Raw genomic sequence first — 14,405 nt, forward strand, 5'->3', positions numbered from 1 at the left:
CAAGCACTTGCCATGGCCACAACGGGCCCGGAGTGCATGTACTTCACCAGCCCCGGGAAAAAGGGACGGTCCTTCAGGTCAAGGTAGTGCTGCTGCAGGAGCTCCTCGGAGGCCTGGCACGCAAAAGGCAGTCGCAGTTAGGAAGTACCCTGGAAAAGCTGAAATAGGGCTCTGTCCCATCCTCAGAATCCGCCCCCCCCCCATCCCCAAGGCAGGTTCTCCAAGTCCTGTAACCTGTTAGCCCACCTAAGGTGTAAACAGAAATCCCACCCAAACCCTGACACTGATACTCTTTTTAGTGCAGAAAGACTGTTCCCATCATGAAGACACCCTCAAAATGTCAATGGTATTAAGGGTGTTAACATCCTAAGAAGTAGGTGCTTTGAGAATCTAGATGTGGAGAGTTAAGCGTTGGCTGCCTTTGAAGGAAATACGTCAGAGGTTATGTCACTCTTCTGGCCCATGTCCAGTGCCCTTTCCAACATCTCACATGTTAACCGAGAACGTTCGCCTCTTCCCAGATGGGCCTGGTTAAGATTTCAATACTTAACTTCTCCCTTAAAGTCCAGATCGGTGCCCCAAATGTAAAGTGTGGAAATGCCGGGCCCTGCCCTAAACCGGAGGGAGCTCCGTCTGCCCGCACCCTGGGCACGTGTGGCCCGCGTGGCCGGGCCGAGGAACAGGTTTCTCCGCGCCACGGCGGGGCACCGGCTGCTCCCCGGGCCGTCACGTCACCTCCGCTTAACCTTGCGAGGGCGCCCGGGTTCGCGGGCCGCGGGGCCCGGCTCGGACAGCGGGATCGCCGCGAGGGCGGGAGCCGGCGGGGGGTGGGGGGAGCGGCGGCGGGCGAGCAGGAGGAGGGGCGCCCGCCGCCGGGCTCCCGGGGGCCGTGGGGGCGCCGCGTTACCTGCAGGAACTTCATGGCCACGAGGCGGAACCCCTTCTGCTCGAAGCGCTTGATGATCTCGCCCACCAGGCCGCGCTGCACGCCGTCCGGCTTGATGGCGATGAACGTGCGCTCCTGGTGGGCCATGGCCTGCGGGCGACAGGTCGGCTCAGGGCCCCGCGGCCGCGCGGGCACAGGACCCCGGCCGCCCTCCCCCCCCACCCCCACCCAGCCGTCCCCCCGGGCCCCTCCGCCCGCTCCGCGGGGACACGCGCCCGCCGGCCGCCTACACCGCCCCGCGGGAGGGGACCCGGCGCCGGGCCCGGGGGCGGGGGGAAGGGGAGAAGGGGGGGCGGCGAGCGCGTCCGGGGGGAGGGGGTCCGCGGGAGCGGCGCGGAAAGCGCCCCCAGCGCCGTACGGGGAAGCAGGCTGCGCGGCGTGGCGGGAGGCGAGACGTGGAGCGGGCGGCGGGGCCCGGGGCGGCTCGGGAGGAGGGCCGCGCGACGGCCACACCCCGGACGCCCCGCCGCCCAACCCGCGAGGCGGACGCGGCAGAGACCTCTGGGCACGGCCCGGGCAGACGAGGAGGCGCTGGGGGCTCGGGAGCAGGAAGTGGCTTCCTCTCCCCGGGGGAGCGGGGGTGCCCCGCGGCTGGAACTCGGCACCTCGGGCCCGCAGCCCAGCCCCGCAGCAGTGCCTCCTGCCACACGCGCGAACGCCCGCGCGCACACACTCACACTCCCTGTGCGGTCGGGTTCTCCAGCCTGACACACATCCCTGACGGGCTCTAGATTGTCTCACAGCAGTGCACACAGCTCCGCACCCTTGCGTGGTGCCCAGCTTGGGTGGGGAGGCAGCGAGCCCGTCCTCGCCGCCCGTCCAGACACCCGTCCAGCAGTGCCTGTCCCCGAGATGGTCGGAGGCCTCGCGTCTGTCCCTGCTCGGGACAGCGAGCGGACGGCGGGCAGCGCGTGCCAGTACCCGCGCTGAGAGCCGGTACCCGCCGCACTGAGGGAGGACGTCAGCTGCCTCCGTTTTGACCGCAAGCTCTCCGGTTGACTCAATTCTTCTTCCTAGATGATCTCAACTCAGGCAGAAGACCCTGCAGGCAAAGCATCCCGTGATGGGGACTGAAACTACCCCCCTCAAGCCACGAGGACTGCCCTGAGCCGGCAGGACCTCGCAGGACCAACCCCAAGACACTGATGGATTTGACCTTCAATGCCACCTGCAGCTACACACCGACCTTTGTCCCAGTTTCCGTATAGAAACCTGCAAGTATTTTCAGCACTTTGGGGACAGTTTTTGAGATGTTGGTCCAGTCTTCCCAGTGCTGGCCTCCCCGAAATAAATTCTCTTCTTGTCTGAGCACAACTGGTCTCTCTGCCTTTGGGTTTTGTCAGTGCGGAGTGTGGAACCTGGTGTGTTTGGGCCCCCGGAGCCCCAGGGGCCCTGGCACCCCTGCGCCCGGGCTGCAGTGCCAACCCAGCCCTCTGTTCCACCTCCTCGGCGTCCCACACTGCTAGCTGCAGAGCATTAAAACACATTCCTCATTCTGGAGAAGAGACAGCCAGTGTCCCCTTTGGCTTCCAGGTGAAGCACTCTAAGTGGGGGTTCCTTGTCAGAGTTACCCAGTGTCAAGTGTGGGACAGAGTCTGGGAATCTCACTGGAGATTTCTCTGGAGAGCTGTTTGCCCCTTTGGTCCAGGCACTAATAGCCCGTGCCGTACGGTCCCTAGCAGCCTCTGCCTTTCCTGTGCCTGTCCTTCCTGCAAAGACAGCCCTTGACTGGCCAAGGTGTGACCCCACTGCCTCACTACACACACAATCGTTCCCCACAAGTTCCGGTACCCTAGCTCGCTCCCCCAACAGACCACGCTTTGGGTGAAACAGAAATGCAGCTGGTCCTCAGCTTCATGGAAGAAAAGTAGCCCCCCGCGGAGAAAATCCTTTCACCAAGTATACATATGTCAACTCTCACTGCACACTTCAGATAATCTTACGGTTTCATCAGGTGTACCCCAGTGAAGCTGGAAAAACACGGTAGCCCCCATCCCACCTCCCCTCCTCTTCACTGCCTCTACCGAAGCCAGATGAACAGGGAAAATACCAGGAAAGAAACCCTCAAGTTTGTGGCACAAGTAATTGTCCCCAATATCTATTCTCAGCCTCCCCCTTCTCATAGGAGAGCTTCAGAGTATCCTCTGCGCACAAGGGTGCCCAAATAAAAATAGCACTTTCCGCGTTCTCTTGCAGCAAGAGGCTTGCACATGAAGTTCTGGCCAGCGGGATGGGAGGGAGAGCAAAGGTGGTAAATTCAAGGTGACGCCCTTCAGAGAAAGGAACAGTCCACTTCCCTTCCCAACTTGCCATGAGGCACGCGTAGGGGGTAAGGCATGTTACACTGGTTGGTAGGAAATCAGTCCCCAGACAACCTCAAGGATCAGAACCTCACCATCATCACCCCTACTTACCTACTTGGACTTTTTGGGGTTTTTGCAGCTTTATTGAGGCATAATTGACCAATAAAACTTGTTATGTATTTAAGGTATACAACCTGCTTTTTTAATTTACATATATTGTGAAATGATCACAATTAAGCTATTGAACATACCACTTCACATCGTTACCATTCTATTTGTATGTGTGCGAGCACACTTAAGATCTACCCTCTTGGCAAATTTCAAGTACACAACACAGTGTTGTGAACTAGAGACACAGTGCTGTATGTTAGACTTCCAGTTTAGACTTTTAAATAAAAGATAAGTAAATTTCCGGGGCACCTGGGTGGCTCAGTCGTTAAGTGTCTGTCTTTGGCTCAGGTCATGATCCCAGGTCCTGGGATCGAGCCCCATATCAGGCTCCCTGCTCCAAGGGAAGCCCGCTTCTCCCTCTCTCCCTCTCCCCCTGCTTGTGTTCCCTCTCTCACTGTGTCTCTCTCTGTCAAATAAATATAATCTTAAAAAAAAAAAAAAAGTAAATTTCCATTTTGCCTCTGTTAAAGCAACCAAATCAGTGCCCTAACAAATCAAAGCTACTCAAGATTTCACCTGCTTCTTCTGAGGTCCTCCCAGGGACCCAGGCCCACTATCCAGCTTTTCTGTTTTTGGAGTAGTTACAATTTCTCACACTCCCCCATCTGCAGAGTCCCTCAGAGCTTCTCACTAGTAGTAAGGCTATCTCTTATTTCCAGTGAATCCTCTGCACCCAGTACAATCTTAGCAACCTAGCAGATCCTTCCTGGATGACTGCTGATTGGCTCAGTGCCAAAAGTGGATGGGATGCAGGAGTGAAGGGAGGGACAGACAGAGAGAGAGAGATCTCTCAGGCCAATAAAAATAATTTACATAGTATTTACATTCTGTTAGCTCAGGTTATCCAGAGTAAATGGAAAAGAAAAAAGACTACAAAGCAACAGGGCAATACAAAGTAACCGACTCGATGAATCCTATGTTGGGATGAAACATTTTAATCTGATAGTAGCACATAATACTGTACAGGGAGCACTCCCAGCTCCGGAGTTCCCCTCCAGGTTATAAGGAAGTTCTCAAAAATAAGTGGATTTGCGAGAGCCTGGCCCCCTGCTCATGGGAGGGAGCAGGAATGGAATGAACAAAGCACTGAGGTCTGCTCTCTCATCACCCGTCACTCGTAGATCCAGCTCTGAGCACAGCTCTTGTAATCCACCAGCTCTTCAGGCTGGAACCACAAGCCGATCTCCTTCTCCGCACTCTCCACAGAGTCGCTGCCGTGGATAATGTTCCTGGATGGGGAAGGAGACGGCCATGTTACCTAGACCCAAAGGATTCAACTGCCTGGAAGCCCCCTGTTCCCACTGCCAGAAAACTGACAGACTCTGCAGCAGAAAAAGCCAAAGCTCCCTGCATCTGAGTCCACATTATTTTATTATTTTTTTTTTTTTAAGATTTTATTTATTTGACAGAGAGAGACACAGCGAGAGAGGGAACACAAGCAGGGGGAGTGGCAGAGGGAGAAGCAGGCTTCCCGCGGAGCAGGGAGCCCGATGCGGGACTCGATCCCAGGACCCCGGGATCATGACCTGAGCCAAAGGCAGCCGCTTAACAACTGAGCCACACAGGCGCGCCCCCCCCCCTTTTTTAAGTAAAGTTTAGAGCCAAAGTGGGGCTGGGCTCGAACTTACAACCCCAAGATCTATAGTTGCATGCTCTACCGACTGAGCCAGCCAGGTGCCGGAGGAACCCAAATTCTTATGTCACCTAACTCAGATTTTGGAAAAAGGCAAAAAGCACCCACTCCCACCTGCCAACTTGGATGCAAAAGTCCCCACGGATGGTCCCAGGCTTGGAGTCCGCAGGGTTGGTCTCCCCAAGCATCACTCGGCCTGTCTTCACCACATTCAGGCCCTCCCAGACCTCCAAGGATAAAAGAATATATGGTCAAGGAAGAAAACCCATCTCAGCAGAAAATCTGAAAACTATTAATTCAAAAAAAGAAAAAAGCCCCCTTATAACACTGAAGGAATAGTTATGGAGCATCTACTAGTTCCAACACTGGGAATACTGGCCTCCCTGCACCCACTCCTGCTTTTCTATAATCCATTCTTGACGGAGCAGCCTGTGCAGCCTTTAAAAATGCCTACTGTTGGACCTCCCCTGGCGTCCGTCCCAGAGCTCGGGACACGCACGGCCAGCACAGCCCTGCCTCATCTGGCCTGCGCCCGTCTGCACCTCTGCCTCCGAGCTCGTGTCATCTGACCTTCTCTTTCACCCACCGGGCTCCAGCGGCTCCAGCCTTCTTTCTGTACTTCAGAAAGCCCAGGCCCTTTGCACATGCTGTTTTCTTGTTGAGACTGCTCTTCAATGTGATTCTTGTGTTATGTCTGGCTCCTTCTTCTCACTCCGATTTCAGCTTGAAAAGCATGTTCCTCGACCACCCAATCTGAAGTGGCCACTTGCTGTCACATCATCCTATTACATTTCTGGGCTTATCACTAATCATTAGCATATATATATATATATATATATATCTCTTCATCTTCATTATCTGCCCATCTTCCCCCTTCAAGATGTGTAGGCAAGCAAAGCCATGAAAATAAGTACCTATTTGGTCTCATTCATGACTGTATCCCCAGTGTCTGGAACAGAGCCTGGCACAATGATGACAACCGATACATACTTGGAGGAAAATCATTGCAATAAGCAAGAGACAATCTCGCTGCCCTCCCGAAGTGCAGAATCAGGCCAACCCCTCCCGATCGCTCTCAGCTATGAGTCACTATGGGTCTTCAGTTCGGCCAACAAATATATCTTGCCTTTGGTGGGTCAGAGAGATAACTCACATCCTAACTGCCCAATCCTCCCAGCCCCCATTGCCTGTGTATCAGTGAGGACCTGGCGTCAGAGGCAGGAATCACACCCCTCACTCTTGACTCCAACGCAGTCATCCACCTCCGTACCCACACATGCATACTCACCATGGCAACCACAGGCCCTGACTGCATGTACTTCACCAGGCCAGCAAAGAACGGACGGTCCTTCAGGTCAATGTAGTGCTCCTTGAGAAGGTCTTCGGAAGCCTATTGCACAGGACAGAGAATGAGAATTGGCCCCCAAACTTTCTAAGATTCAGCAATCTAGTTATTTCCCACTCACTGCTGTCTAAAATGTGAGCTCTTAGCTCACTGATTCTGTTATAACGCAATCTGCTCCCCACACTACCAGAGGGGAGCAGTGCCAGGGAGACTCAAAGTGCTTCAGCTTTGTGTCAATTTCCCCCCTATTGGCCTTGCCTGATCGGAAGAAAACCACAGAACATGAGAATCGAATCCAGCCATCCCATTTTAGACAGCAAAACTAACAATACAATGCATTTCCATTCATTGAGAGCAAGCCTCGACTCAAATGTCAGAGGGAAGTCGGGGGGTCTTGGCATTCGACGAGAAGCAAACTGAACCCGGGCACATCCCAGGGAGACTGCTCGTTTACTCAGAAGAGGAAGGCCAGGGGCCAGGCGGGGCAACTATGCGATCCCCACAAGTATTTCACAAACCACTCAAAAGTACATGACATCTAGCAATAAATCCAGTTAGCCAGAGAGCGAACCACCTGCTTGGCAATTCCGACTCCCTACGCCGGGCTCACTCTTGGCCACGGCACACAGTCTTGCTCCGGGTCTAACACGGGCCCTTCGTTCTCCCAGGTCTGTACCCTGCGCACTGCAGTCGCACCCACAAACGTGGAGAGCCACTGCCAGAGAGCACATCCAGAACGGCCCATCTCTCAGCCTCCAGTGAGCGTTCCTTGCCAAAGGGACACAGCCATGTGACCATACCGCGTCAGCCATTCACCCTTGGCCACCCCCCACCCCATCCCAACAGAAAACTGGTAATGGTGGTCTCCTGACACACACTGACTTGACCTTCCCTTCCCCGAACACTCTTTTAATTCTACTAATTGGTTCTGATTATCTTTTTTGTTTGTTTTTTTGGTTCTGGTTATCTTTAATTTTTTTTAAAGATCTTATTTGTTTGAGAGAGAGTGAGAGACAGAGCAGGAGCAGGGGGAGGGGTAGAGGGAGAAGCAGACGCCCCGCTGAGCAGGGAGCCCAATGTGGGGCTCGAACCCAGGACCCTGGGATCATGACCTGAGCCGAAGGCAGACGTTTAACCCACTGAGCCACCCAGGGGGCCCGGTTCTGGTTATCTTTAGTCTGCCGAACAGATTACAGGGTTTCTTCGGAGGGGGGACATCAAGTTTTCCCTCCCCACCCTCCACCATCTCATTTGTAGACTCCTGACAGCTGCCCCTCCTCCCATTCTTCCTCAGGCCCATATCCTTATTGGCAAGTCAGTGTAACGGGAAAAATGCACGCACTTAGGGGTCAGAGAGACCCGAGTTAAAATCCCTGCTCCAGCACTGTGCGCCTTCCGATATATTACATAACCTCACCAAGCCCCGGGTTCTTCACCACTGACAACCACAGGCACAGAAATAAGTATGTCCCTGGGCTGTCATAAAAGCCAAAGAAAACACCTATGTCCAGGACACAGTAAACACCTGATCAACAATACTTTTCATTTCACTTTGCCTTCAAAACCTAATTTAATATGCAAACTCCCTGGAAAGCAATGCTTGTCCAACACCTGGCACTGATCATTTCATCATGTATCCCCCGACTCTGCACTAACATCCACCTACTCCCTATTATACTAAAGCAGTTTTCCTAAACATCACACATGAACTAAATTGCAAATCAAACTAAATTTAAAATGCACTAGCCGTGGGCGCCTGGGTGGCTCAGTTGGTTAAGCGACTGCCTTCAGCTCAGGTCATGATCCTGGAGTCCCTGGATCGAGTCCCGCATCGGGCTCCCTGCTCGGCAAGGGGTCTGCTTCTCCCTCTGACCCTCCCGACCCTCCCCCCTCTCATGTGCCCTTTCGGTCTCTCTCTCTCAAATAAATAAATAAAATCTTTAAAAAAAAGTAAAATAATAAAATAATAAAATAAAATGCACTAGCTGAGTCCAAAGATGACACTATTGATAGGAAAAAAGAATGCCAAGAATGCCCCCTAATTTATCTGCTTTGACAATTTGAATTCTCATTTCCCAGCTCTGTATGAAAAAGGGTTCTTAGCCGATTAATCCTTTTCATTTTTAGGGTTTTGTTTTTTGTTTTTTTTAATGTTTTAGAGAGAGAGAGAGCGAGCACGAGCAGGAGGGGCAGAGGGAAAGGGAGAGAGAGAATCTCAAGCAGACTCTTCGCTGAGCGTGGAGCCTAGCACGGGGCTCCACCTCATGACCCTGAGATCACGACCTGAGCTGAAACCAAGAGTCCGACACTTAACCAAATGCGTCACCCAGGGGCCCCCTCCTTTTCATTTTTTGAAATATTGCTTTGCAGGTGTCTTGCAAGCGTGTCTGCTCTCTGCTGTTTCCAGGCGGGCCTTCCCAAGGGCAAAACCACAGCTTTCCCCCCAACATGCCCTGATGGTGCCTAATATACACTAGACACTAAGTGGACGGTAAATAAGGATGGAAAGATCTCCTTGCTGAGAATCGACCTGCCTCAGAGAGAGGGGTAGGGGAGGGGGGAGAAGTTCTCTGAAATGATCTGCTCAGGAAGCTCAAGACCAGGAGCTCAAACACCCGCAGGGCTCTGAGTCAGAAATCACAGTGCTCTCCTGAAACGAATATTGTACTGTATGTTAATGAACTAGAATTTAAATGAAAATTTGAAGAAAAAAAATAAATAAAAATTTAAAAAAGGAAAAATGGGGCACCTGGCTGACTCAGTCAGTGGAGCATGCGACTCTTGATCTCAGGGTTGAGTCCATGCCCCACACCGGGTGTGCAGATTACTTAAAAATAAAAATCTTGGGCGCCTGGGTGGCTCAGTTGGTTGAGCGACTGCCTTCGGCTCAGGTCATGATCCTGGAGTCCCGGGATCGAGTCCCGCATCGGGCTCCCTGCTCGGCGGGGAGTCTGCTTCTCCCTCTGACCCTCCCCCCTCTCATGTGCTCTCTCTCATTCTCTCTCTCTCAAATAAATAAATAAAACCTTTAAAAAATAAAATAAATAAATAAATAAATAAAAATAAAAATCTTAAAAAAAAAAAAAGAAAGAAATCAGTGCTGTAGTAATATGCAAGTTCCCCACTGCGAAGGGAAAAGGGAGGCTATTTCCAAAAGTCCCAGTAACTTGGTTTGTTGTAGGACTTGGCCACCATGCTAGGCACCAAGGCGTTTCCAGGTATCAGGACATATGTGTTCACCTTACATGGAGAAGGCTAAAAAGGAGGGGAGGGGAGAAACAGGGGGGCTAACCTACAATGATCCCCTATACTCCAAGAGAACAGAAATATGAAGAATGAAGTCCACTTACCTGAATTAATTTCATAGCAATGAGGCGGAATCCCTTTTGTTCAAAACGCTTGATGATCTCTCCCACAAGGCTGCGCTGGACCCCATCAGGCTTGATGGCAATGAAGGTGCGTTCACTGCTGGCCATGGTCCTGAGGATAAACAGCTGGGAGGATGAAACAGCACTGAATATCCTGCCTACATCATTATCCTTCTCAAGCAGATTACCCCATTGGAGTAAGCTGGTAAGCTGGTTTAAATCTGTCATGCCAACTCCCAAGTCTCTCTGGTAAAAACTCAATACCTAGTATGTTCACCACACTGTGTTACTTTGAAGACACATTTTAAAGATATATGTATAAACAACATTCCTACAATGGTAGCTGTATATGCCCATAAAAATAGTGTGCTATAGGGACGCCTGGGTGGCTCAGTCGGTTGAGTGTCCAACTCTTGATTTTGGCTCAGGTCATGATCTTAGGGTTGGGGGATCGAGCCCTGCAATGGGCTCCTCACTCAGTGCAGAATCAGCTTCAGATTCTTTCTCCCTCCCCCTCGGCCCCTCCCTGCTCAGGCACGCCTGCTCTCTCTCTCTCTAAAATAAATAAATAAAAAGAAAAGGAAGAGTGTGCTATTGCTGTGTATGAATGTGTTCACCACAAGGTGCTGCACTGAAAAAACTCTGGGATAGCACATGTGTAAAAAATGTTCCTAAGGGGGGAAAAAAAGACTTTTCCCTAAGCAAAAAAAAAAAAGGAAAAACAAAAAACCCAATTTCTCCTCAGTCCCCTTATCCCTGAACTAATATCCCAGGGTGGACAAGGGTCCAAAAGCAGGGGCTATTATTTCTATCCCATTTGACTTAAAGCTACTATTAAGCATTTATTTTGGTTTTTTGCTTGTTTGTTTTTAAAGATTTTATTTATTTGACAGAGAGAGACACAGCAAGAGAGGGAACACAAGCAGGGGGAGTGGGAGAGGGAGAAGCAGGCTTCCCACAGAGCAGGGAGCCCGATGCGGGGCTCGATCCCAGGACCCTGGGATCATGACCTGAGCCGAAGGTAGACGCTTAACGACTGAGCCACCCAGGTGTCCCTAAGCATCTGTTTTGTACCCAATACTATGTCAGAACACAGATGTTAAAAAAAAAAAAAAAGACACACTGTCTTTGTGAATTATTCAGAGAAGGGAAACAACAGTGATAAAATGGGGTCAGGCCTAAGGTAGAACAAAACAGTTTGACCTACTGCCACAATCACGGTATTAGAACTGGAAGGGGTTTTAGAGACTATTTCATTATAATCCTCTTCATTTTACAAACAAACAAATCTAGAGCACCAGAATGAGGTCCAAAATCCTGATTTCCCAACCCGATACAATTTATGCCACATCATAAGACATAATGAATATTCAGACAAACCGGTAAAAGGTGGATGGTGGGAGACCTAGAGCCGTTAGTAATATCTGAGATGGGACATCATGCAGGAAAGAGGCCCAGCGAACGTCCATCCCAGACCTTGCCTTTTACAGAGAAGACTGGGCTCATGACCTGCTCTGCCTCCACAAGATGGGGAAGGAGGAGGCCCCTGACCTTGAAAGACAATCCCTAATGAGGACAACCATACCACCTCCCGGCTCTATCTTCCCGAACTTTAGTTAACCTCTTATTATAGCACCTTAATATATTTTAATTTCTGTTTGTGTTTCCGTCCCACCACTGGTCTGCGGCCTGTATACAGGGACGGTTTGTTCCTGTGTCTGTCCCTGGTACCTAGCCACACGGCCTAGCTTTCAGTAAGAGCAAAGAAAATGTCCTGAGTCGTAATCGCCCTGCCCCTTCAAGAAAAAGAGACAAAACCCAAGGACTGGCGAAGAACTCCCAGTGGAAGCTCGAGACAAGCATGGATTCCCCAAGAGAAAATGGGCAAACAAGCCACAAACTGTCTCTATACTCATACCATTTATACTGTAAATGTCCTCCATACTTACCGAGACACACACACACATTCAGTCATTCATTCATTCACTCATTCAGCAAGAACTTACTGAGCCCCAACTCCGTGCCCAGCACTGCACGCGACAGAGACAAATAAGGCACAACCCCTGTCGTCGCGGCCTGATGGAAAAGGCAGCCACGGACAAAGGCAAGTCCACGTGGCGTGGGACGTGCGCTGACAGGTCTGCACCTTTCCACCGGCGCTGCCCCGCCCTGCCCTCCCATTCGATCCCTCTGGCCACCTCTCAGAGCGGAATTCATCCGACCCCGTCGCCTCCCCCCACCCCCCTCCCCCCTCCCCCGATCCCAGTATCGCCTCTTCTCCCAAACCCCTCTCACCCCTCCAGCTGCTCCAGCTGCAACTCCTCCAGGGGCCGCCGGCACCGGAAACACGCCTCGGCCCCACGTGGTTCCTGGCACCCGCAGGCGCGGAACGCTTCTTTCCGGATCGGCTGCGGGGGAGTCCGTTTTGCAGAACACCACTCGGCCACACTTCCTCTTGGGAGTCGGATGTCATTCTAGGGAGCAACATTCCGACGTTTAACTTCCGGCACTGCTTTTTCTTGCTCTTCCGGCACGCTGCTTTTTTTTTTTTTTTTTTTTTTTGCCTAAGATTCTATGAGTCACTTCCTTCGTTCTCGAGTAGGTTGGCTTCCCGGGAGGTGGCGCTCCCACTTTGCACGAAGTCCGAACGGGCACCTGACCTAGAAATAGACAGGCCTTTCTCATTTTACCTTTACTCATTCTTCCCAGCCTATCAAGCACTGCATTATTAACTGAGTACCTACTGTGTGCCGGGCACTATTCCAGGGCCTGAGAGTATAGCAGTAAACTCTCTCGGAGGTTTTGGTGGGGTAGGAAATGGGGACAAAGAATAAACAAATGAGCAAATTGATATGTAATATATTGCATTATGTTAGTGCTGTTAAGAAAACGCAGAGCAAGGGAGAAAGACGGAAGGAGTAAACAATTTTAAAAAGGTTGGTTGGGAAAAGCCTCTCTGACAGTGGAACAGACAGACCTGCATGAAGTGAGGGAGCAAGTCTGGTGTTTATCTGACCGCGGAATATTATTACAGTGGACGTCCAGTGGTAGAAAATGCCATCAGAGGGGCGCCTGGGTGGCTCAGTCGTTAAGCGTCTGCCTTCGGCTCAGGTCATGGTCCCAGGGTCCTGGGATCAAGCCCCATATTGGGCTCCCTGCTCGGCGGGAAGCCTGCTTCTCCCTCTCCCACTCTGCCTGCTTGTGTTCCCTCTCTTGCTGTGTCTCTCGCTGTCAAATAAATAAAATCTTTTAAAAAAAAAAAAGAAAGAAAGAAAGAAAATGCCATCAGAGAGAGGCCAGGTTATGTTGTGGTGCCACTGGAAGGTTTTGAACAGGGAATGACATCATCTGATACACATTTTTTTAAAAAAAATCATTCTGACTGCTATAGAATAAATGGGTGGGGGTGAAAAGGCACTTGTGCCTTTTCAACAACTGGTCCTGGGACGCCAGCTGGCTCAGTGCCTAGAGCTCAGGAGTCCTTATCTTGAGGTTGTGAGTTTAAGCCTCAGATTGGCTGTAGAGATTACTTAAAAAAAAAAAAAAAAAATTGGTGCTGAAGGAACTGGACATGCGCAAAGAAAGAAAGAAAAGAACCTCTACCTACACCTCCACCTTAAACAAGATTCATTCAAAATGGATCATAGAAAAAAAAAAAAAGGATCATAGAGGGGCGCCTGGGTGGCTCAGTCTTTAAGCATCCTACTCTTGATTTGGCTCTGGGCCTATCTCTCCTGACATCCAGCCAAGCGCAGGGCTCTGCCTGTGCCCCTCCCCCACTCGTGTGTAATCTCTCTCAAATAAATAAATAATAAATATTTTTAGATGCATCATAGATTTAAATATAAAACTATAAAAAGTTTAGAAAAAACATGGTAAAAAAAATACCTTCAGGGGCCGCCTGGGTGGCGCAGTCATTAAGCGCCTTCGGCTCAGGTCATGATCCCAGTGTGCTAAGGATCCAGTCCGACATTGGGCTCTCTGCTCCGCGGAAAACCCGCTTCTCCCTCTGCCACTCCCCCGCTTGTGTTCCCTCTCTCACTGTGTCTCTCTCTGTCAAATAAATAAATAAAATCTTTAAAAATACATATATATCTTCAGGGGCGCCTGGGTGACTCAGTCTTAAGTTAAGCCTCTGCTTTCAGCTCTGCTTTCATGAACCCAGGGTTCTGGGATGGGGAGTCCTGCGTGGGGCTCCCTGCTCAGCGGGGAGTTGGCTTCTCCCTCTTCTCCTCCCCCTGCTCATGCTCCCTCCCTCCCTCTCTCTCTCTCTAAAAAAAAACAAAAAACAAAAAACTTCAGGACCGAGGGCCAAGTAGAGTTTTTAGACTTGCACAATCCATAAAATGAAAAAGTTGGTAAAATGAACCTTATCAAAATTAAAAACTTTTTCCCTGTGAAAGGCCCTGAGAAGAAGATGAAAAAGCAAGCTACAGGGTAAAAGAAAATATTTGCAAACCATGTATCCAACACAGGCTTTGTATCTAGAACATATGAAGAATTTTCACAATTCAACAGTTCAAAAAAAAATCCAATTAGAAATAAACAAAAGACAAGAACAGACATTACACTACAGAGGATTTACAGATGGCAAATAAACGCATGAAGAGATGTTCAACATCATTAGGCAAATGCAAAT

The 14,405-nt window shown here is 50.6% G+C and overlaps 2 protein-coding genes across 5 annotated transcripts in view; both read right to left on the bottom strand.

The window, feature by feature from the left end:
- Nucleotides 1-1,433, bottom strand: part of LOC110592846 (nucleoside diphosphate kinase B) — a 3,485-nt gene extending 2,052 nt beyond the window's left edge. The window contains exons 1-3 of the mRNA XM_021704011.1: nucleotides 1,305-1,433; nucleotides 908-1,036; nucleotides 12-113 (exon numbers count right to left, since the gene is read on the bottom strand). Of these exons, the coding sequence (XP_021559686.1) occupies nucleotides 12-113; nucleotides 908-1,033 (228 nt within the window). The 5' untranslated portion in view covers nucleotides 1,034-1,036; nucleotides 1,305-1,433. The remainder of the gene's footprint in view (nucleotides 1-11; nucleotides 114-907; nucleotides 1,037-1,304) is intronic.
- Nucleotides 1,434-4,335: 2,902 nt separating this feature from the next.
- LOC110592845 (nucleoside diphosphate kinase A) lies at nucleotides 4,336-12,132 on the bottom strand. Of its 4 annotated transcripts, none has more exons than XM_021704008.1 (5): nucleotides 12,062-12,132; nucleotides 9,749-9,892; nucleotides 6,342-6,443; nucleotides 5,168-5,280; nucleotides 4,336-4,649 (listed from the first exon to the last, which is right to left on the bottom strand). In XM_021704008.1, exons 2-5 carry the CDS (start codon nucleotides 9,872-9,874, stop codon nucleotides 4,532-4,534), a joined length of 459 nt encoding a protein of 152 aa, XP_021559683.1. In that variant the 5' UTR covers nucleotides 9,875-9,892; nucleotides 12,062-12,132; the 3' UTR covers nucleotides 4,336-4,531. The 4 variants fall into 4 exon arrangements, with proteins under 4 accessions (XP_021559683.1, XP_021559682.1, XP_021559684.1 ...); XM_021704007.1 differs by having other exon boundaries at nucleotides 9,749-9,878; nucleotides 12,062-12,123; XM_021704009.1 differs by lacking the exon at nucleotides 12,062-12,132 and adding an exon at nucleotides 11,773-11,869 and having other exon boundaries at nucleotides 9,749-9,878.
- Nucleotides 12,133-14,405: the final 2,273 nt, after the last annotated feature.

This window comes from Neomonachus schauinslandi, chromosome 15, assembly GCF_002201575.2.
Source record: "Neomonachus schauinslandi chromosome 15, ASM220157v2, whole genome shotgun sequence".
NCBI classification, from domain to species: domain Eukaryota; kingdom Metazoa; phylum Chordata; class Mammalia; order Carnivora; family Phocidae; genus Neomonachus; species Neomonachus schauinslandi.